Source organism: Notolepis coatsorum (genome assembly GCF_963971535.1).
Source record: "Notolepis coatsorum genome assembly, chromosome: 9".
Taxonomy (NCBI): Eukaryota; Metazoa; Chordata; class Actinopteri; order Aulopiformes; family Paralepididae; genus Notolepis; species Notolepis coatsorum.
In genome coordinates, this window is record NC_140173.1 from 49,040,594 (window position 1) to 49,065,348 (window position 24,755).

The 24,755-nt window shown below is 41.1% G+C and overlaps 1 protein-coding gene across 3 annotated transcripts in view; it reads right to left on the reverse strand.

The window, feature by feature from the left end:
* The window catches only part of eif3s10 (eukaryotic translation initiation factor 3, subunit 10 (theta)), a 96,372-nt gene that overhangs the window by 60,896 nt on the left and 10,721 nt on the right, over positions 1-24,755 (reverse strand). For all 3 annotated transcript variants that reach the window (XM_084321798.1, XM_084321797.1, XM_084321796.1), the window contains exons 4-9: positions 21,420-21,583; positions 18,402-18,601; positions 9,784-9,992; positions 3,989-4,160; positions 2,570-2,674; positions 1,502-1,600 (exon numbers count right to left, since the gene is read on the reverse strand). In XM_084321798.1, the coding sequence (XP_084177924.1) occupies positions 1,502-1,600; positions 2,570-2,674; positions 3,989-4,160; positions 9,784-9,992; positions 18,402-18,601; positions 21,420-21,583 (949 nt within the window). The remainder of the gene's footprint in view (positions 1-1,501; positions 1,601-2,569; positions 2,675-3,988; positions 4,161-9,783; positions 9,993-18,401; positions 18,602-21,419; positions 21,584-24,755) is intronic.

A 24,755-nucleotide genomic window follows, 5' to 3' on the forward strand; every position in this document is an offset into this window, starting at 1 on the left:
ACTAATGTAGCTATCGTTCTGTGAGCTGGCGTTAGTACCTAGCTGGCGCTGGCTAACTGGCTATCGTTCTGTGAGCTAGCGTTAGTACCTGGCTGGCGCTGGCTAACTAACGTAGCTATCGTTCTGTGAGCTGGCGTTAGTACCTAGCTGGCGCTGGCTAACTAACGTGTCTATCGTTCTGTGAGCTGGCGTTAGTACCTAGCTGGCACTGGCTAACTAACTGGCTATCGTTTTGTGAGCTGGCGTTAGTACCTAGCTTGCGCTGGCTAACTGGCTATCGTTCTGTGAGCTAGCGTTAGTACCTAGCTGGCGCTGGCTAACTGGCTATCGTTCTGTGAGCTGGCGTTAGTACCTAGCTGGCGCTGGCTAACTAACGTAGCTATCGTTCTGTGAGCTGGCGTTAGTACCTGGCTGGCGCTGGCTAACCAACGTAGCTATCGTTCTGTGAGCTGGCGTTGGTACCTGGCTGGCGCTGGCTAACTAACATAGCTATCGTTCTGTGAGCTGGCGTTAGTACCTAGCTGGCGCTGGCTAACTAACTGGCTATCGTTCTGTGAGCTAGCGTTAGTACCTAGCTGGCGCTAACTAACTGGCTATCGTTCTGTGAGCTGGCGTTAGTACCTAGCTGGCGCTGGCTAACTAACTGGCTATCGTTCTGTGAGCTAACGTTTGTACCTAGCTACAGTTACTGTTTAAACAAATTTTTATAAATGGGAGCTTCCTCAAACAGCCATCTCTTTCCCGACAATCCCCTCTGTGCACGAATCCTTACATATGGTAATTAAACATTAAAAAACCTGCGGCTTATAGTCCAGTGCGGCTTATATATGTACACATCATTCAATTTAGCTGCTGCGGCTTATACAGGTGCGCCTTATAGTCCAAAAATTACGGTATATAAATCAGAAATGCCATCGCAATGAGCTTTTTCGTGTGACATTGTGGTGGAAAGTAGCCGAAGCTGAATAACTTAGTCAGAAGAGACCTGGTTAATACAGTTTATTAACTCAGTCAAAGTATCAATACAAAAATAGTATGGCTGGATGAGTGTTTAGCTAGGACACCCGGAATGAGAGACCCCTCATTGGATCTTGAACCATCTTTATACATACAATGTAAAGGGTGGGGGTCAATGGAATATGACATCTGGGAAGGTGAGAAAGGACGGAATGGGGTAGGGATGTGGATAGGAAGGAAAGATCAAAGAGGGAGAGGGGAAGGAATGGGGGGAGGGATGACGGTAGGAAGGAAAGATGGGTGAGAGAGATCAAAGAGAGAGGGGGAAAGGGAGTTTTATCTACCACAACATCACATAGTCCAAACGTCTTGTTTAAAAAGACACAATTGTGGGCTGGGTGCAAAATCTGACTTGGTCGTCTTATTTCACAGTTAGAGTGTTAGTAGGACCATCAGAGACCCAGGTGTATGTGCACAAGCACAAGAAAAGTGACCGTTTCCACAATATGGGACCTTTAAACATACTAAGGTTAAGACAGGTTACCTGCTGCAGGAGGCGGAGGATGGTGTTACTCTGCAGGTGAGGAACGTACTGCTGAAGATCGGACTCCTTCTCAGCCTGGTCTCTCACCCAGTTCAACACCTGGGGGAAGGCAGGGGGGGTTAGCAGCAGCAGCCGTCAGGAGGGGAAACACCCCAACTCTTTACTTATTTGTTTATTTAGACGACAATGCAAAATTAAAGAACACAGAGGAGTGGGAAAATTGCCGGATTTTGCACGAGGCTAAAGATGGGTCACATGACTGGTTGGTCTTCAGCTATTTTTTTGTTGCCCTCTAAAAAGAGGCAAGGGTGGGGCTTTCCCTTAGGGAAATGGGGACTGTTCCACATTTGGCTGCCTTTTATAGACTGGACGTTTTGGCCAAATGTGGTCAGTCTACATTGGACCATGCAGTCACTTCTGGTGTTTGACCTGGTGCCAAGTCCAATGGTTATTTTCTTTTTTTATATGAATTCCTGTACAGGAGGGGGAGCTAGTCCATGTAGGCATTTGTAGATAAAAACAAGTGCTTTTCAAGACTTTTACATTTTCAAATCTCAAAAAGCGATGTTCCAGAATGTTGCAATGGTGGTATGCCGATGGTTTTCTAGCAAATACCTAGCCTAATAAACTCTTCGGGTAAACATGTTCAGATGACATAACACTGTTCAAGGGCTGGGTGATATGGGGGGGAGAGTACAGTAATAATATTACATGAGGAAAATCTAAGACCCAAACCTTGACGGAAAAGGTGCTTCCCCCCCAGATGCTGACCCATCTATAACCATGCCCTCTTTTCTTGATCCTCCCAATCAAGAGACGGGGGCAGGGTTTGAGATGGGCCCATTTTAATAATGATCCAGTGGAAAGGCCTCTGGAACAACACTTAGGACATATACTTCTATACTTCCTAATGGCGCACGCCAAAACTGAATTAAGACCAATATAAAATGATTATTATTTTTGTCAGCTTCTCCGGGCAGGTGGCCTACCCTGCCTTTTCGATGGTGGGTAAACATTCTATCAGTGGAGAAAAGATTTCCCCCAGGACTGCCGAGCCAACTCAATTACCTTGGTCACTCTGCCACTGAGCTTCAGAGGGTGGAAATCAATTTCAAGCCAGTTGTAAAGTTCTTTCACTTCAGGTAGAATGTACTGCAGCAAGTTGAACCTCACCTGAAAAGGGCAAACAAAAAAAACATACAACTATATCAACAAACCCTGACGCAAAGTGCCAGCACAGCCAGATATCAGTCTAGAATTAGGTCAAAGTCAAAAGAATATTTTTTTTGCACAACAGATTATCAGATAGAGTAAATAAGCTAAAATATAAATAAAACACGTCTGCATTAAATTAACACAATGGCGCCCGGCCACGGAGATGTTCGTGTTTCGAATCCAACGGTTGAGGACCAACCACAGACATGTCCGTGGCAAGGTTGTTTTGGCTTTTATTCCATTGTAATAACCTACTCGATGTCACCGAGCAGCACTGCAGAAGTACCCTACTCTTTGAATTTGAAAAAGTGAATTACCGGCCAGATCCTCTTAGGGGCGCTATCTCAATAATGCAGTGTTCCCTGTGGCAGAAGTTGTCTTGTTTTTTCTGGATCTCCAATGTAGTTTTCTGCTAACATGAAGCTATGCCTATAGCACGGAATACGTTTTGGGACGCGGATTTCAGTGTGCAGTAAAGGAATATATGATCAGCCAATGGACATATCGATCTACCAGATGACGATCGGTAACTGGGAAATCCTTTGGGGGATCCAACCGGCCCATGGTAAGATCTTTTTCACGTAAATTACACGCTGATCAGGCCTTGTTATGATAGCCATCCACCCGATCAGCGAATGTGGCTACTGAGGCTAACGCGGTTATTGGTAATGAATCATCAGAAACGACGTCCACCGCCCCCCCCCCCCCCCCCCCCCGTCCACCGCCCCCCCCCCCCCCCCCCCCCCTTTTCATGCATTCATGGTGGACCATCATACCGATCATATGCCGTTTGAGTTTTAACTGTAGCTTCTGTATATCCGAAATGCCATTGGATATAACGTTACTAGCTTAGCGGCCTGTATCTCGCCTTCCAGGAAATATACTAGACCAAATCCCTTATAACGCTTATATTCAAGACGCTATGAAATGAGAACGTATTGATGAAAAAATTATTTCTTTAAGCCATTTTGAAGGGACGGTTTATGGTGTCAATTAACAATGAGAATGGACAGATAGCAATACTATAAAGTATAGATTTAGCTCTACAAACAGCCCCACGGACTATGCAAGTCTATTGTGAAATGCTGGCCGTTTAGAGTGATATTAGACGGATCCAAATGGCCGTGAAAGTGTTAAGGTGATCAAATGTACAGAGAGGATGAGAATAACCACAAGGCGCAATTAACCATGATTGGCAGAAAAAAGCGCCAGGCCGCCCGCTCCGATAACTAACATTTCACAAAACTCATTCCACGGTTGTGCCTGATTTACCATGTCGTTGATGAGGCTCTGGCGGGTGGGTGGGGACTGCAGACCCAGCAGGGTGGCCAGCCGGCGGTGCTTCTCCACGATGATGCCGTCCATGTCCAGGAGGCGGGCGATGTCCGTGCGCTCTGGGGTGATGGGGATGGACAGGGTGGCGAGCAGGACCCTAGTGGACATCCTGCGGTGAAAGATGGAGAAACAAGCGTTACTCCCTGGAGGGTCAGCGGTTCTCAAACCACGGGTTGCGACCCAAAGTGGGGTTGTGGGTAGGTGACATTGCATTGCCAAAAAAATTAATAAAAACTGCGATCGAGTTTCCACCCGGCAGCTGTGTGTATTTGCCATGTCTCACACCCCTTCATCAATAGAGGCCGACACACAGTATTCCAATACACATCTCACTACATCCTGCGCATGTATAATTGTGGGAGGGGGGCCGGGGGTCTGGTCTTTTGTGTGTAACCTGGACTCGCAATGGATAGGTTTGTTGTCAGAAGCGGTGCCGGTTGGTCGCGATGAAATGGGCTCTGCACATAACCAGCTGCTATACCACAATGAAATGAGGTGGCTATCTCTAGGCAGAGTATTAAATCGCCTTTTTTAACTCGGAAGAAGTGCAGATTTTCCTTGCAGACAAAAACAACCCATTGGCAGAGAAATGTGCTGATCATGAGCTGGATTACGAAACTCCGTTAGTGACACTCCAGGTTAATCAGCGGAGATTTTGCTGTAATTCGTCTTTCGTGTGACGAGCTACTCAAAGTAAAGTTCACTGGACACAGGCCCTCGCAAAGTTCTGGATATCAGCCCAGAACGAGTACACAGTGTTGTATAATGCTGCGCTGAGAAAGCATGTTCCCTTCTCATCAACATACCTCTGTGAGGCCGGATTTTCAGAGTAGAAGCGGATCTCGGCCAAAGCGCACGCGAGCACATTTTCTTTTCATGTTCTGGCAACATATTTTGGCTAAATGTGTATACAGAAACAATTATGTTGCTTTTGTTGATAATATGAATTAATTTCATTGATAACAGTGCTGTAATTTAATTTTCTAATAAATATGCATGATCAAGTTCAACAACGTGTGCTTTTATTTTGATATTCCTTATTTCCACGTTGAAATTAGGGGGGTTGTGGGGTAGCTAAAAAAATTCCTAAATAAAATGGGGTCGTGGTATGAAAAGGTTTGAGAACCCCTGGTGTACATGAGGGATGCAGATACCACTGTTTCACTGTAGATACTCATTCAGAGTTAGAAACTCTATATCAAAATAAGCTGATAAACTATATCCAGTCCAGCACTTTTTACTGAACAATTAAGACACAACATTAGACTGAGATATAAAATGAACTTCTCTCTATTAGAGATCCTACATACATCTATAAATGAAAGGTATGAAATCAAGTCTCTTTGTTTGGAATAGATTTTTGTATAGAGGAAATGTCTCCGATACAAACACCCCAATTTAGCCTGGCATTGACCACATTTCAGATATGTCTGTATTTAATTTAATTAATTTGTTTATTTGGAAGGGACAGCATGTTATTAATGGACAATACATATAATGCAGTAAAACACACAGGATTTAGCAAGGGATGCTAATTTTCATCCTCAGTCCCCAAACATAAAACAAATAAAATACAAAAACAGAGCAATCATCCTAACTGTGCTGAAGGGTCTGCAATTAGGTAAAATTAGACCTAAGATTATCCCCCTTTAAGTTCACCAACCTGTTTAATATGTGGGAGTTAAGTTATTTATTTACCACATAATGTTTACTGTCTGCCTACTGCTGGCATCTCAGGCTATATGACAGTGCTGCCATCTAGTGGGCCAGAGGTGGTAGTGTTTAGCGCATGTGCGTCACTTCCTGTAGGAGACGTTGACCTGACGTTGAACTTGCCAGACTTGTTTAGAGCAGTGGTTCTCAACTGGTCTAGCCTCGGGACCCAACATTTTCCTTAGTCATTAAGTCGCGACCCAAAATTTTGAACCACTATGATTTATGTAAAAAAAAAAATTGCAGTAATACGCAATCTTTCAAAACATGAAATAAACACAAAAAGGTGCAACAAAAGTGCAACTATTGCTAAAAACCCAATGAAATAAAAGAATAATAAATAATATATGCTTCTTAGCGGATTTCTTAGCTTAACATAACGGACCTAAATTTGGGGGAACTAATGGGATAACTGAGTTTGCAACAAAAGTGCAACTAGGGCTAAAACCCAATGAAATAAAATAATAATAAATAATATGCTTCTTAGCAGATTTCTTAGCTTAACATAACAGACATAAGTTTGGGGGAACTAATGGGATAACTGGGGTTGCAACAAAAGTGCAACTAGGGCTAAAAACCCAATGAAATTAAATAATAATAATAAATAATGCTTCTTAGCAGATTTCTTAGCTTAACATAACAGACCTAAATTTGGGGGAACTAATGGGATAACTGAGTTTGCAACAAAAGTGCAACTAGGGCTAAAACCCAATGAAATAAAATAATAATAAATAATATGCTTCTTAGCAGATTTCTTAGCTTAACATAACAGACCTACGTTTGGGGGAACTAATGGGATAACTGGGGTTGCAACAAAAGTGCAACTAGGGCTAAAAACACAATGAAATAAAATAATAATACATAATATATCCTTCTTAGCAGAATTATTAGCTTAACATAACAGACCTAAGTTTGGGGGAACTAATGGGATAACTGGGATTGCAATAAAAGTGCAACTAGGGCTAAAGACCCAATGAAATAAAATAATAATAAATAATATGCTTCTTAGCAGATTTCTTAGCTTAACATAACAGACCTACGTTTGGGGGAACTAATGGGATAACTGGGGTTGCAACAAAAGTGCAACTAAGGGCTAAAAACACAATGAAATAAAATAATAATAATAATAAATAATATATCCTTCTTAGCAGAATTCTTAGCTTAACATGCAGGGGACTAATGGGATAACTGGGGATGATGTTTGCTCCTGACAAGAGTCTCAAAGTTGTCTTCAGCTGGACCAGAGCTGAGAAGCCACTTTCACAAAGATAGGTAGTGAAAACAAAAAGTTATTAAAAAAAAAAAAAAAAAAAAAAAAAAAAAAAAAAGCGTTCTTTTTTTACTTTTTTTTTTTTTTACACACATCCGCGACCCACTCAAAATGGCGTCGCGACCCACCAGTTGAGAAACACTGGTTTAGAGAACGAGACGGGAGAAAATGCATCCAGCGTTGGTCACGTAACGTTATAGTTTGACGGTGACCAAGGATGTAAAGTTGCTTACCAAGCAGACATTATTCCACCAAGAGAGAGTGAGTTTTTTTAGTAACCAACTAATTCGATGTTTAGTAAACGTCTGGGATTAGCACATTACAGTGGACTATAGTATTTAGGGCTGACCTTCGAAGCTTTTTTTGGCAATCGAAGCTTTGGGGCCAAGCTTCGATTTTAATTCGAAGCTTCGGGGGAAAAAAAAAAAAAATGTAATCTTATGTTGTGGGACTTGTACAGCACTTTCGTAAACGTTGTTGTTTTTAAATGTGCTCTATAAATAAAGTGGGTTGGATTAATTAATTAAGTAGCCCCTTTCGTGACTGACGCATCCAACAAGGTTTCACTCGGCTGTGTGATTTAATTCAAGGTGGATCGCTGTTGTCGTTTGAACAACTTCAGATTTCATGGGAACTACCAATCCCCCAAATCAAGAATGTTTAAGATGAATGAAGTAAGATTTTGATTATTTGAAATATGGCCTGTGTAGACTAAACTATGCACAGAATTATGTCAGTCTACAAGGTCCGGATTCTACATGGTCCGGCAATGTAGACCTTGTAGACTCCACTACAGACCAATTATCAGTGAATGTTCATGCATTTTTAAGAAGGGCAACTTCCACAAAAAAACAAAGAACTCACCAAAACATCTCAGTAGCACCTTATCTAAATGTTATATTTCATATATGGAGATTCATATTTATTTATGTATTGCATGCATTTCTACATTTTATTTCCTATTTTGTTTATTCATCCCAGTATCTTTCTTTCTTATGTGTGGAATTCTACAAGGTGTGCGCACACACACACACCTACACACACACACACACACACACACACACACACACACACTTACATTTAGTCATTTAGCTGACGCTTTTATCCAAAGCGACTTACAAGTTCTGTACGACAAGACAGCAAGAAGGGTACAACTCTATCAGCTGAGTAACAATGTTCATCAAAGTGTTGCGTGTTACAGTGTAGGTTAGTTTATTAGGACAAGTGCATGACAGTAAGGTTAGTCACGGTTAGATTTTTTTTTTTTTTTTTTATCATTTCAGATAATGGTTGAAGAAGTGAGTCTTTAGTCGACTGCGAAAGATTGGACGGGATTCGGCTGTCCTAACTGGGATGGGTAGTTCACACACACACACACACACACACACACACACACATACACACACACACCTATACACACACACAAATCGAAGTAAAAAAAAAAATTGATTTTTTTTTTTTTTACTTCGATTTTTTTTTTAATGTTCGAAGCTTGTGCCATCGAATCGAACGTTCGAAGCTTCGAAGCATTTAAGACAGCCCTAATAGTATTCCCCATTTATCGTTAGCAGTTAGCCGAAGCTAGCTAGCTCGGAGCTAATATCTAACATAGCTCCAGCTCATGCGTTGATAGCTGCTCTATACTGGACATATCAGACGATAATAGCACAGACCAGAGGACATTTAGATAGGGTCTGTGTCGAAGGGACGCTGTAAAGGGACACAACCAGTCCTAAGTAGTAGACACTAGCAGTAGCCTGTTGTACAGAGGGACCAGCGTGTCTTCAGTAGCTGCACCGTGCAGCACTACGGAGCGGAGCGAGACACTCTGATCCACCACAGCGGAGCATCTGGTCTGCAGGAGCAGACTGGTGGCGCCAATCGGACCGGGCAGCGTCTTCCCGCCCTCATCACCACGCAGCGGTCGACTACTCCTCGTTACAGAACCCATCCGGGTTCTTTCTCATACCAGGATTACTAACTCTCTCCACCTCTCTCGTACTGCAGAGGGAATTGTTTCTCTGCTGCAGTGGTAACCGCGGCAACGTTTGGCCAGAACACTTTAATAGAACCAATTGGGCGCCCATCTAAATTTAGTTATAGTATTTAATTAGGCATTGTGTAAAGTGATAATAATATGTATCCCTTTTCCCTTTTTTTGCTTATATAAATGGCATTATGATTCAAACAGTTTCCTCGCTCTTTCTAGTTTAGGTGACTCCATTTTTAAGTTATTCACTCAGTTGTGTATTTGGTACAATTACGGTAGTTTAACAGTTAAGGCATCCTACCACACCCCCTAAGGTGAAATTTACATACAGTCCTCTAAGCTCCCGCACACTAACAAAAGAACAATCATTTACAAATACATGGCTACAAAGCTAAAAGGACCAAGACCATAAAGGTCCTATATATGGTCACATGCTTGGTGTTCTAGAAACTTTTTCTTTTTAGTTTAAAAGTAGTAAAAGTTGGGACATTCTCGAATGGTGGTGTTCCACAACATACTTCCCTGCACTGACGAGACATTCTGACCGAAAGTGGTGCGTCGGCGCTGCACCTCTCTAGAGGTCGACCTAGTCCTATGACCACGATCAGACAGTATTTGGTGTATTTTTCCATTATGACACAGTGATGATATTTAAGAGGTTTTTTGTCTAGGACCTTGAGGGCTCTTTTGAAGAGCTGTTTTATGGCATCAGTTTAGATGAGTGACATTCCTGTATTGCTACCCAGACTGGTACGTTACCTCTGCATCTCCTCCTGGGTGAGATTCTTGCGCATCTCCCTGGAGAGGTGGTAGAGGCGGTGGAGGGTGCAGGCGTGGAAGAGAGCATTCCCGGACTTCCAGAACACAGTGGACACCTTGTTGTAGTAGTTGGCCATCAGCTGTGGCTTGGGAGGTTTTTTGGAGAGGGCGAACAGGCCATGGATGTCCTCCACAGCCTTGAATGCTTCCTGGATGAGGGGGGGAAATCACAATACTGTATCAATGGCTATGTCTCAAAGTTCATACTGCCCATTCATTAAGCGTTCTAAACGTGCTAGCTCAGGCCATTCATGTGTATTATTAGTGAAATATGAGGAACCAAGCATTTTACCGTAAAGTACATGTATTTTATTTAAGGCTGTCAAAGTTAACGCGATATTAACACGTTAACTCCCGATTCTATTAATGCCACTAATTCTTTTAACTCAAGATTAACTAAAAAAAAAAAAAAAATCTAGACTTCACTCGGGTGTATTATTGATGCTCTCATTGATACTATGTTTGTTTCTGAAGTGTGTGTGTGTGTGTGTGTGTGTGTGTGTGTGTGTGTGTGTGTGTGTGTGTGTGTGTGTGTGTGTGTGTGTGTGTGTGTGTGTGTGTGTGTGTGTGAGAGAGAGAGAGAGATAGAGAGGGGGGTGTGTGATTAATCAGCCCTTGTGTGTGTGAATGTAACAAGTTCCTAACGTTTTCTTTCCCCTATTATTTCATGCACACTTTATTCATTGTTTTAAATTATTATTTTCTTTTAAGTTATTTTGTGCATCACTCTGTTTTGAATTTGATGCAAATTTGCAATGCATGAGGGTCATCCTTTTGTGTTAAATGGCTGCATAAAGCAAGCATTTGTTGACTCGCATGTTGATAAGAGTATTAAAACTTGGAACTTGAAAAAGATCTGTTTAAGGTAAAAAAAAAATGCGATTAATTTGCGATTCATCGCGAGTTAACTATGGACAATCATGCGATTAATCGAGTTAAATATTTTAATCGTTTGACAGCACTAATTTTATTGTGACAACTATTAAACAAACTTGAATCATTCATGTATTGCCCAAAACCAGACATAAGAGAACTAACGACTAACTAAAAAACTATTAGGAATGTCCGACTCTTAGGCGGTCAGGTGGCGTAGCGGTAGGCCTGCCGCGATAAGCAATAAATCGATTAATTGCCGCGATAATTAAAATGAATGCAATGATTTTGACGGGCGCGATTAATTGCTATTTGCGCGTTTGTTTTAATGAGGCGGACCCAGTGCCCCTTGTCAGTCACTGTCCGTGTTGGGAGGCGGGCCGCTGGCTTTACTACAGAGCACAGCACAGGAGCTCCGTGGGGCTAACGTTACCCCTCATTGTGTCTATTCTACTAGCATTAACGTTACTCATACAAACAGAGTAAACACAGTTTTCAATCAATCAATCAATAACAACATTAACGAGACCCTCGTTGTGTCTATTCTGCTAACGCTAACGTTACCTCATTGTGTCTATTCTACAAGCGTTAACGTTAGCTAGGCTGTCTATGCTAACGTTAACATTAGGCTAACAAGCTGTAACGTTACCAGTCGCGTCTATTTGCTAACGTTAGCATTAGGTAATAACCGGTTTAAAATGGATGGTGATTACCTCACGTTGTGTCTATTCTACTAGCATTAACGTTACTCATACAAACAATCAATAGCGAGTTATATTGATCACGCTATGTACGATAGCCATGCTAAAACGCTAGCACAACATTAGCACCTAACCTAACAACAAGCCTTAACAAGTCAGCGATCTTTTTGCGAGACTAAACTCTCCGCTCGGTGGCAAATTGTGTTGATGTCGGTTTTGTTTAATCAATAAATGAGGCAGAATACACAGTGACTGTATCCTTTGTTTATTGCACTTGTGCCTGCTGCAAACATAATGATTATGAAATCCTAGAGACGCGACTCTATTCTGACCAATCAGTGGTCTGCAGTGTTTCACGTGACTTTTCTGGTACCCAAAGTACCTGATAATCACAACAATACTTCCGGTCCGGTCGGTGGGCTTCAAAATAAAAGTCTAAAACACAGGAAAAGACGGAGCGGTGGGCTTCAAAATAAAAGTTTGGGGAAATAAATTTCTCAAAAAAAAATTCTCTAACCGGTCGCAATAATATCGCTTATCGCGATATTTTCGGGGGCAATTAATCGCCCAGCAAAATGTGTTATCGTGGCAGGCCTACGTAGCGGAGATTGCGTTCGTCACCAACGCCGGAGACGCTGGATTCGCCTGTTTCCCGGCGTTGTCACCAGCTTGGCTGGCCGTTCACATTAATACAATTGGCAGTATTAGAGGGTGGGAAAGCTGGAGGGGTGGGTCCGGGTCATTGTAAACAGTGACTCCTACAGTTCGGTCGGGGCGCCTGCTCAGCGCGGATAGGATCTAAGGGGGGTAGTGTGATCCTTCCACACGTTACACCCTCTCAGTGAGAGTCCGCGCTGCCATGTGAAAAGAAGCGGTTGATTGGCTAGACGTGTGTCGGAGAAAGCATGCGATAGCCTCCACTCTCCCAGACCGACTGTGGGGGGTAAATGCGCAGCGACCAGGAAGGGGATTGGCATAACGACTAACATTGGGATGGGTGAAAAATCGGAGGAAAAAGATAAAAAAATAAATAAAAAATTAATGTCTGACTGTTAAACCACCAAAACCTGCACGGACTGACGTATATGATGCCCAGTGTTTCCCCTGGGAAAAAAAGTTAAAGTTAAATGCATCAATCTGGTGCACTTTGAGAGCAAAATAAAGAGGCTAGATCTATGATGAACTTTGTGCTCAAAAAATCTTTCTCCCTGCAGCCTTTTCCTCAGGTCAGTCTTTTACATTAACACTTTGAGTGCCACGGACGAGATAACTCGTTAGTTCATGCCAACCGTTGAGTGCCAGGAACGAGATATGCCGTTTTTTTTATCGTTATTTTTTTTATTCGCGATTTCCATTCATATTTCATCAATCTAGCCTCACGTTACCAGTGGGGATCTGTCTGAACTCGAATAGGGAAAATACCGCCCCTATCGTCTCCCAGATGGTAATGCACGCATTGGAATGGACTCAATGAAAATGGATGAGAAAAGAAAAATCCGGAATGCACATTTTACTTCTCAGGCAAGTAACCCGAGCCGATCGGACTCATTGTGGACAGTCAGAACAGCGTGGAATCAGTACCCAGTGTTGGATCAATAAAAGCGATCGATATTTGGAATGGCGATCAGGAATTGGAATAATCTTTTTGGAGAACATCTGATCTGAGGTAAGGAATCTATTTTACCAGTATTGGGATAATCAGAGCTATTTTTACCTATATATCAGCGTGTGCTAGGGCTGGGCGATATGGCCTAAATATGATATCACGATATTTTCTGACCTTTCGGCGATACACATCACAATGTTTTTCTTTTTTCCCCCAAACAATTCATTATGAGGCTTACCAAGACACTATTTGAGTTTGCAAGCTAACATTAAAGACAAAATAAAATACCCATGCATTTAGCATTTTTATATTATATATTAGATTTAGATTATTGGATTATTAGATTATATATTGCATATATTTAGCAATGAGATATTATATGATTTAGATATGAAATATTATGAATTGAAAATGGGGGACCCTGATGTAAACAAGACGAAAGGCTTTCTCTGGTCTGCATCCCCTTAACAATTGTATGTATTGAGCTGTACTGTACCCATTCTGCAATATGTTAATAAAGTTTTAAATCAATCAATCAATAGCATTTTAGCATTTTTATGCAACAACTGTATATTTGTATGTCTCTAAATGTTTTGATGAATTGAAAATAGAGGACCCTTATGTAAAAAAGCCGAAAGTCTTTTTCTGGTCTTCATCCTCCAGCCCACTGTTGTTGTATTGAGCTGTACTGTACCCATTCTGCAATCTGTTAATAGTTCTCATTCATTCATTCATGCATTCTGACGGAAAACAGAATAATTTTGATTGACAGTCGAGTCTGCCAATTACGTCACACCACTTGCACCCGCCCTGCTGTTCTTAGCACCAATCGGCAAGCGCTATTCGTGTTTGACTTCGAGAATATCCTCCATTGATTTTGACGAGTGCTGACAACAACAAAGCTACTAACACTAGCTCCCCGCGGCCGACGAGTAGGAGATCAGTGCTCCGCAGGATGACTAAATGAGGCATAATGATTTTACTGCAACGAATGTTATAATAAAAGCCTTTCCATACATCTGTCTGATTGAAAACTTTATTAACAGACTGCAGAATGGGCATATCTCAGCACAGGCTGAGATATGAACGAGGTAATGCTTGCTATCTATCTAGGTGGTCCTCAGACGTTGATATGTTCGGGTAAATACGCTGATGTTATTGAATGTGTAACTATATAACGTTAATGCCACAAAACGAATGCATTTGTTAATAAGTAGTAACTTTGATGCAGTAGTGCGTGTGTGGGGGCGGCGTTGTTCAAAAGTTTGAACGTGCGGTGTGGACCAGATTGACGCAACACAATCCTCTTGGGCGAAACATCACGATATCCACGATATGTTGAAAAAGTGTATCGTTAATGAACTGTACCAGATATTTATATAATATCGTCATATCGCCCAGCCCTGGCATGTGCCATATGTGTGTATGTGTGTGTGTGTGCAATCAGGAAATAAGAGAATCGATTTTCAGCCCGCTTCTATAGTGTGCATAAGTACACATATACTATCGATAATCTAGCGTTCATTTGAAAACTATTCATAAATAGGCCGAGAAATGACAACGTGTTTTGTGTATTACAGTAAAGGGCGTTTATCACAGAATCTTCTGAAATCTTCTAGAAGTTTCAAGAAACTAGCGTTTTTCAAAAGGGTATAAAACGGAAATGAACCGATTAAAAAACAATCTGTTTCGACAATGTTGACTGCAAACAAGTAATTGATAAGCGACGGCCAGATTAGACACATCATTTAAGATATAGTTTATGTGTTCGTAAATATGAGAGCTCTATTAAAGTGGGTGGCAGCATTCAAGGGGGTAAATAGGAAACGGAGGCCGGCACTGAAAGTGTTATTAACACTTTCTTCGCCAGGCTTATGTACATCATTATACCATCCTCTGCCAGCTCTATTTGTCTATGGAGAAGTTCCCCTTCTTTGCAGGGCTATAACTTTTTAAATTGTATTGCTAAATTGACATTACTATGGCCCATTCAACATCAAGTATCTATTGTTCAGGGTGTAGCAACGTTATACTTTTTCATTCACATATTCATACTAAAATACGGTCTAAAGTATAAATATGTTTTTATCGTTTTCTGCAGAACGTGATTTATAGCCCTAAATGCATTATATTGATGATTGTATACAGTTTGATAGCAATCGGCGCGAGATAAAAAATTTCAAATGGACGTGCTTCTAGAAGTTACTACTTATCATCTGATGTTGACCGAATGGGGGGGGGGGGGGGGGGGTCATTTATAATTCCGTGGCCAACGTTAGATGATTAATCTAGTGTGGGTGATATGATCATTAGAGCAGTTTGTATCGAACACGGTAAAAAAAAACGCTGAAACTCACCGTAGCTTCCTCGTAGCGTTGGGCGATGAGCAAAAATATTCCTATTATGGGATGTTGAAATATGCGATCCATCTCCAGGTTGTATAATAGTATATACGTCCAAATCATGTTGTTTGTCGAGTTATTGGTAACGGATTGCTATCCATTGTGTCTAGCTCGAGTCCCGGGACTATTAGCGAGTGATCGGACCGAATTGGAATGAGCACCAGTTTCCGTTTTTGGTTTCCGGTTTGGGCGATCCGCCGATCGGCCAGCAGATGGCGCTCTTGAACCGTTGGAGAGTTGAGAGGGGATCAACAGTAGATCTCAAGTCTCCGGGGGAGAAATATGATTGCGATCACAGATTTTTGAAATATTATAATTCAATGACCGACGTTAAATGATTTATGTAGTATGGGCAGTGATGCCACAGATTACTTGTAAAAGTAATCTGATTACTGATTACTCCTTTAAAAAGTAATCTAAGTTACTTTACTGATTACTTGATTATCAGAGTAACTTAGTTACTTTGAAAGTAACTAGGTTACGAAGTCGTCGTCGTTCCCCCAACAGTTTTTTTTTAAACGCTTTATTGAAAGTGCATAAATTGTTTTTAACTTGTTTCTCTGCACATAACGTAAATTGTTAAACTAGTGCTTCAGCTTCTGTACCATCAAGTATGGTAAAGCAACAGTCTATGATGCTCACAGCATTAGAGCAGCCAGCCAGTGGTTTTACAAAACCAGTGTATCACATCTAACAAATGCAGGCTGAACTATTCAATTATATCAACTGTAACTATTAAATTGTTTTTATAAATGTCTCTCTATAAACATACAATCAGTCTCTCTTTAACATGTAAATTAACTGTAAATCTGGCAAATAAGAGCTTTTGCTCTGCCACCATCAAATATACATTAATCAAAAGGGAAAGAAACAATCTCTCTCTTTTGCTGTTTGGCTGGCCTCCGAGTCCTCCTGTACCTACTAGTCGAAGCGTCGGCTAGTGTTGTGATTCCAGATGCTTTCAATGCAATTGGATGTGCTGTTTTTAGCGGTAGACAGTATTTTGTTTCCTCCGCATATGAATGTTTTTTTCACCCGGCTTAGCTGACACAAACGTGAAGTAGTGACTGAGGCTACGTTTAGACGAGCGTTTTGGGGTGGAATTCTCCGCGCAGACGAGGCTGTAACGACGGAGCCCTGCTGTCACACGATTGGCGCATATGTCACATGACGTGCTGTGAAGACCCGCCCTACTCTGCCTCTGATTCGCAGACTGTGGATGGGGAATGTGATTGGACCAAAGCAGAGTCACTCACAGACAGAGGGTCCAGTCACGCCGCGGGACACATTGTGTATTTAACCCTTTCACTGCCACACGACGTCACTCCCAAATAAGAAAAACAGCTCAAAATGTATTTTTGACTGTCGAAAACGAAATAAAATACTGCATTCCGCCTGCATTATGAATTTATGATGAGATAGTAACGAAATAGTAACGCACAGCCACTTGGACAAGTAACTGCAATCAGATTACTGGCTTTTAAAGATTAACGCGTTAGATTACTATTTTCGGGGAAAAGTAATCAGATTACAATAACGCGTTACTTAGTAACGCGTTACTGGCATCACTGAGTATGGGTGATATATTGATCAGAGCAGTTTGTATCGAAAATGGTAAAGAAAAACGCTGAAACTCACCCCAGTCTCCTCGTAGCGTTGGGCGATGAGTGGAGCAAACAGATCCCAATTATGGGATGTTGATCGATGTGATCCATTTCCGATTTGTATATTACTAATACACGTCCAAATCATGTTGATTATTGAGTTATGGCAAAGATCCATATCGACGGTGTCTGTATTGAGCCCCGGGACGATAAGCGAGTGGCCGGACGAAAATAGGGGACGGACCGAGCTACAATGGACACTTCCGGTTTGGCAACTCGCCGATCGGCCACCAGGTGGCGGTATTGAAGCGTTGCAGAGCTGTGATGGCTCAGACAGTATCACCCAAGACTCCGTGGGTGAAATATGAATACCATGACGAAAATATGAAATATTGATCTCAAAAACCCCTTACGGAGTTATTGGCAGACAACGCATGGCGGAAAAACCCGCCTTAACACGTGATTGGCGGAGAATGGGTTAATAGTCTAGTTCATAGCAGCGGCGGTCCGAATTCAGCAGCGGCGCAGCGCATATAGTGGAAACACTGGATGCCAGTTAGGTTACGTTGTGTATACGGTTAACTTTTACTCATAGTATATATTCAGATTCACATTCTTTATTGCCTATATTTATTGTAACATAGAATATAACCGATCGGGCATACAGAGCCTCATCTGCTCCTTTGTAGTTTATTTTTTCTAATATTTTTATATTCAGAACTAGTTTAATTGCCTATATTTATGCCTTTCTACTATTACCCTGCCCATACCTGTACCCCCCCCCCCCCCTTATGCCATGAAGCCCAAATTTCCCGAAGGGGATCAATAAAGGAATAACTTAACTACAGATGTTGGTTGGTGCCAACCTCATGGTTGATAAATCAAGCAGCATGCCACTGAATACTATTTATTCTATACATACGTCTTCAGGTTCTATAGCCGTGTTTCTCGTTTATAAACATACCGTGTTCGAGCCAATCAGCAATACCAACTGAGTCACTGTGCTGCGCTAAAAAAGTACGACAGGGCTCTATGGAGAAACCATGACACTCCCCTGACTAAAAGTAGTTTTAAACGAAAACGGCTGGATGTCATTTAGCCAAATCAGCATGGCTGTGAGTCTTTCACCTTTTACACATCTAGCTTTGGCAGGGATCGATTGTTTAGATGGCTAGCATGGCTAACAAATGCAAATATATTGTAGTCTGCCCCGTTGTTCTGACAAGGATTATGTTCCTTTTTGCCCCCTTGATGCACGATCACCGAGTCCGACGTGGACGAGAAACACATCTATAAACCACCCTAGATTCACTGGGTAAGTCAGATTGAAGACTGCAGGGCTATCGGAGAGACCAGATCGGAGCGCACGTACCTGCCAGAGTTCCATGCTGATGGCACTGTCCAGCTGCACCAGACGCGTCTCCAGGTGCATGGACTGAGACTCGGGGTTGTTGAGGTTGATGGCGGTGCTCTGGTTGTGGTGGCGCTGGATCTGCCCCAGGTGCATGCGCAGGTTGTCGCACAGCTTGCGAAACTCTGCCTTGCGAGTGTACTGGAGGCAGAACTTGAACGCTGAGGAGCGGATATTAAAAAGACACGTCAAGAAGAGCCACGTCGGAGAGATCGCATCCGAAATGTCATCTATTGCATTTTACCTTTCACTTCAAATGGGGTAATTAAGTTACATTACACGATAAACAAAGAAAACAAGCTCAGACAAAAGCAGATAAAACTGAACACCAGACTCCGTATACAGTATATTATTGTATATGTAATATACAGTAAATTTTTCAGGTCTTCTACCATTATGAGCTGTAAAGGGAGACCTTTGACAGAACCTTTGGTTGCAGGAATGGGCATGAGGAATGTTTTCCCAGATCCAGTACTTGCATGAATTACTCTAGTAGTAGCTGTCAGCTGGAGTAATTGTTTAGGGAAATCTAAATCAAATCAAATCTAATTTTAGAACGCATCTTAAAACGCACAGCAGCAGCAAAAACAATACTTATATTGCGAGGACACACGCTACCCATTTGATTATGTCTCGTTCCACAGACATAACAATGCACAGCAATATACCTGATGCTTATAGCGTATCGTCAGTCAAAACAGTCAGTTACCATTTGTAGTAATTAGTTACATTCGTTTTGAGACTCCTACGACACATGGAACGGCATGTCCGTGTCAATAGTATATGAACGCTACACAAAGTTTGTGACATGTTATTACTTGGCACTATTTGGAAATGCACAAACATGAACCGCTGTTATCTTTTAGATACCGCTAAGCTAACAAAATGTCCACATAAAAGTATTCTGTACTTATGACAACTAATAAAGAAACTTGAACAGTAACGTTAAGTTTACTACCCGTGCTCCACAGCTTCCTGCAACTCATGCATCGCGTGGCACAAACAAGCACTTTTGGTGGTAACTAGGGCTGGGCGATATGGCCTAAATATGATATCACGATATTTTCTGACCTTTCGGCGATACACGATACGCATCACGATGTTTTTCTTTTTTTCCCCAAACAATTCATTATCATTAATATATAATATTAATAATAATAATAATAATAATAATTAATAATAATAATATATTAACTTATATTGTGGCCAGGGAGATAATATACCACCAAGCGGTTCTACCAAAGTTTAATATCACTTTACAAACGTTTGCAGTCTGGAAGTGCTCCTCCATATCCAGGCAGGAGACTAATCTCTGTATGCAGTGGCTGATGAACCCCAGTATTTACTATTTCACCAGCCAAATAGATATAAAATATCCTTAACACATTGTGTGCCGGCCGGATATGACGAATTATCGCTTGTATGCCAGCACTTTAATCAATGGGAGGACGAGCACATTTGCGAGCGATTAAACTATATCTTAAATTATGGCTATGGGTCTAATACACCAGTCGCTTATCAATGACTTGCTTGCAGTCAACATGTACGAAACGGATAGTTTTTTCATCAGTACATTTCCGTTTTATACCGTTTTGAATAAGAGTATAGTTTTGGAGATTTCTAGAAAGAAATAAAGATTCCGCAGTAATAGCCATTTACTGGAATACACAAAACACGTTGTCATTTTCCGGCTGATTTATGAATCGTTTTCAAATAAACGCTAGATTATCGAGAGTATTTGTGTTCTTATGCACGATACAAAAGCGGGCTGAAAAATAATTTATTCGTGGCGCGCTCAGCGCCTAACGCCACACACACACGTTGTGAACACTGTGAAAAAAAAATCTGATTAGCCCAAAACTGGTAAAATAAAGTGCTTACCTCAGATCAGATGTTGTGCAAAAAGATGAATCCAATTCCTGATCACCATTCCAAATATCGATCGTGTTTATTGATCCAACGTTATACTCCGAAACACATAATCCACTCTGCTTCCAGTCCCCTCAATGAATGCAATAGAATCAGGTTGCATGCCCCAGAAGTAAAATGTGGACCGGATTATTTTTTCGGATGCATTTTCCCATGCTGGATGGATGAAAAATGAATGGATATCGTTAATAAAAGAAATAACGATTAAATAACGAGAAAACTCGTTATTGGCACACAACGCATGGCGAGTTAGGACGATAAATCTCGTTGTTGGCAACCAAAGTGTTAAAAACGAATGGTTGTTTACACTAGGGATGGGCATGAGTAATGTCTTCCCAGATCCAGTGCTCGCATGAATTACCAGAGTAGTGCTCGAGCGATCGTTTAGGGAAATCTATTTTTAGAAAGCATCTTAAAAAGCATGGAAGCAGCAACAACGAGATATTGCGCAGTCTCACACTAACGCTACCGACTTTATTATGTCTCGCTCCGCAGACATAACAATGCACAACAATATACCAGATGCTTAAAGCGTATCGTCAGTCAAAACAGTCAGTTACATTTTGTAATAATTACATTACCCTGTCTGCAGCAGGTCTCTCCACTCATGGAAAGACATGTCCGTATCAATAGTCTATGAGAGCTACGCAAAGTTGGCGACATGTTGTTGGCACAATTTGGAAATGCAAACATAAACCACTGTTATCTTTTTAACGCTAACAAACTTTTGGCGGAAACGCGTGTACTATCCATGCTCCACAGCTTCCAGCTTCCTGTAACAATTTGCGGGTTTTCTGAGAGATTTCAAAGAGTTTTCTGTTTCATTGGCACAAACAGGCACTTTAGGTGGATGTATTTAGTGGTAACCAAATTTAAAATAATAATAATAAAATAAAAAGTATCAAGCACCCTCAAAAACCACTAGAGTTCAGGTGAAACGGTGAGCAATCAATTACTCAAGTCCATCCCTAGTTTACACGCCACTGGCAGAAAAGGCAGACACAAACCAGCTGCAATCTAAATACAGCAATATCTGGCAGGAAGGTGTACCTTGCTGGGCGATGTCATGGTAGAGGCGCTCCACCTTGGAGTTGTTCCTCAGCAGGTCCAGGCACTGGCGGTAGGACTCCCACAGAAACTTTACCCAGGGAGTGAGCAACAGGCGGTCCGTACGGTCCTGGGTGTCCTCTCCACTCACAGCACTCAGGAGCACACTGGAGAGAAACAAACTCTGTGTCAATTAGGTCTGAACCGTGGACTAAATATCAATAGTGTTGCCTTTTTAGCAGATATTATAATTGCGATATAACTTGCAATATCGTTTTTATGGTTTAGTCTTTAGTTCTTAAATCTAAAGACTTATTTTTTTTTAAAGGGAAACAATGGCCATTTAAAGTACATTATTTAGTAGGTACAACATGTTAGGAAAAAGCCTGCACTGTACTCATGTCTGAGCATTCACAGAGAACACGCTTCAAACTTTCAAAGCCTGGTGGGTGAGTGTGTGTCCTCACCGGAATGTCAACGAGGAAATTTATGAAAACTAAATGAAAGCATAAAATACTGATTCAATAACAGGCCAAGTACTATTTTCTGGAAGAGGAACCGCTTGTAAGCTAGGACAGGTATAACTTACATTTCTGAGTTTGGATGTTTTACTGTAGCCATTGATTTTGTGAGCCTACTCTCTAAAAAACGTGAACAGTGCAGACAGAGGGCTGCGTGGTTGCAGTTAAGGCTGAACCCGAATGTTCGAACGTTCGTTCGTTATGTTAACATTCGAATTCGAAATCAAAATTTGAATTTTTAATTTTTAATAAAATAATAATAAATAAATAAAAATGTTATGTTTCTTTTATGTGTCTATTCATTCCGTTTGAACCAATGTGGTTTTTCTTCACAGTTGCAGATAATTAGGCTACACTAATATAGTATTAAAAAAAACGTTATATTCATTAAAGAAAGTTGATTTAATAAAAAAGAGACTAATTTAATCAGATTAATCACTTTATTAAAATTGAGGATTTAGTTTGAGGATAAAAAAAATAAAAACAAATTTAAACTTTGATTTTTTTTTATTATTATTTTTTTTATTAAAAACGAAGGTTTGACCGTTTGTTCGTAAAACCCTGACGAAGTTCGAATCCCAAAAACAGGCTTCGGGGGCACAGCCTTAGTTGCAGTACACAGGCTACATCAGACGAGCAGTGCTCTCATCAATTTGTCTTTTTGTTGTTGACGATGTCTTTTTGTTGTTGACTTGTTTACAAGTCAGATTCAGAAGTTATGCTTGTATAGGGTTGAGTGAGAGTAGTAATGGTCATTCTGAGACAGGAAATGCACTTCAACATGCATCAAGCTGCAACCTGCAGTAAAACCAGCCCTGCCTGCACTGATGATGCCCTAACCTCTCTTTGGTGGTAAACTCACTAAATCAATGGACACTGGAAAACAAACAAACAAACTCAGAAATGTAAGATATACCTGCCCTATAGGTTAGAAGCTTTTATCTGCCAGAAATTTGTGCTCCTATTATTGAATATGTATTTTAAGTTTTCATTTCACTGTCATTTCAGTACTTGCATGAATTACTCTAGTAGTAGCCATCAGCTGGAGTAATTGTTTAGGGAAATCTAAATCAAATCTACTTTTAGAATGCATCTTAACACTTTGGCTGCCATGGGTTAAATTCATTATCAACCGTAGGTTGCCGGCTCTATTTGTCTATAGAGAAAGTCCCCTTCTTTGCAGGGCTATAACTTTTTAAATTCTATTGCTACATTGCCATTATTAGGGCCCATTCAAAGTCCTATATGTATTGTTCATTGTGTAGCAACGTTAAACTTTTTCATTCACATATTCATAGTAAAGTATGGTCTAATGTATAAGTATGTTTTCATCTCTTTCTGCAGATTTCTCCAGAACGTGATCTATAGCCCCAAATACATTATATTGATGATGCAATACAGTTTTATGGCAATCAGCGCGATATAAAAAATTCCAACTAGACTTACTTCTAGAAGTTACTACACGTCATCTGATGTTGACCGGGTGGGCTAGGGGGCGTTTATAATTCCGTGGGCAGCGTTATACCAATCATCTAATGTGGGTCAAATGTTGATAATAGCAGTTAGTATCGAAGACGGTAATTTTACACGCTAAAACTCACCCCAGTCTCCGTGCGCCGTTGGGCGATCATCGTAGAGTAGAAATTTTACCATTATGGGATGTCGATTTACCCGGTCCATCTCCAGCTTGTATAATGGTATATACGTCCAAATCATGTTGTTTATCGAGTTATTGGCAATCGATCGCTATGTAGTGTGTCGAGATCGAGTCCCGGGACCTATAGCGAGTGCCCGGAAGTAATACGGCCGACCAGCACAACCTCTACGGCACTTCCTGTTAAGCGATTGCGCCGATCGGCCACCAGATGGCGCTCCTGAACCGCCAGAGAGCTCAGTGGGTCCTCCTGGTGGATCTCAGGCCAGCGGAGGGGAAATATGAATCAGATCCCAGATTTTTGAAATATTGATATTAAAGACGCTGTAAAGCGTCTTCGGCAACTTGAGCATGGCCGGGAATGACGTGTTTAAGCGTTTTCCGGCACCCAAAGTGTTAAAATGCACGGCAGCAGCAAAAACGACATATTGTGAGGAGTCTCACACACATGCTACCCATTTTATTATGTCTCGCTCACGATGACTCTGGAGGCAGGAGTACAGTGAAGGCTTTTTATAATGCCCTTTAATGTAATTTAAAACTATGCTATGCAAGTGACGCTCTGGCATTATTGAATTTCCCAGTGACAACCTATCTCCTTGTATCATATGGACCCAGTATCTCTGGGCGAGTGGAGAACATCTGCCCAGACTCCTCTCAACATCACTCTCTTTTACATTAGATTAGATTCAATTCGATTATATTCAAATGTATTGTCATTATACAGTACAAGTACAGTATGCCGAAAAGAAGTTTGGCATCAAACCAGAGTGCAAATGTAACAGTAAAGTGCAACAGTAATATACAATGTACAGGTGATTAAATTGGGTGTAAAATATATAAAGTAGTACTAGGGATGCAGGGCTGTACATTAACTTTTTTTGCACATAGCACTGGTGCTACAGAGGTTGATAGTTTTGTAGCACTGGCCAAAATCTTGTAGCACAAGTATAAAACGTGTTATATTTGTAACAGTCACAAATGTGCCTATTGTATTTGTGTTATTTAGTTGCAGTCAGGGAACAAACTTAACCTTTTGACTTACCAGCCATTTGGCTGGTAGATTTTAAAAAGGCAGATATTTTACCAGCCAAAAATTAATAGCTTTTTAGTATATCGCCATGTGTTATTATTACTATAATACTCTCATATGCTATTTTCAAT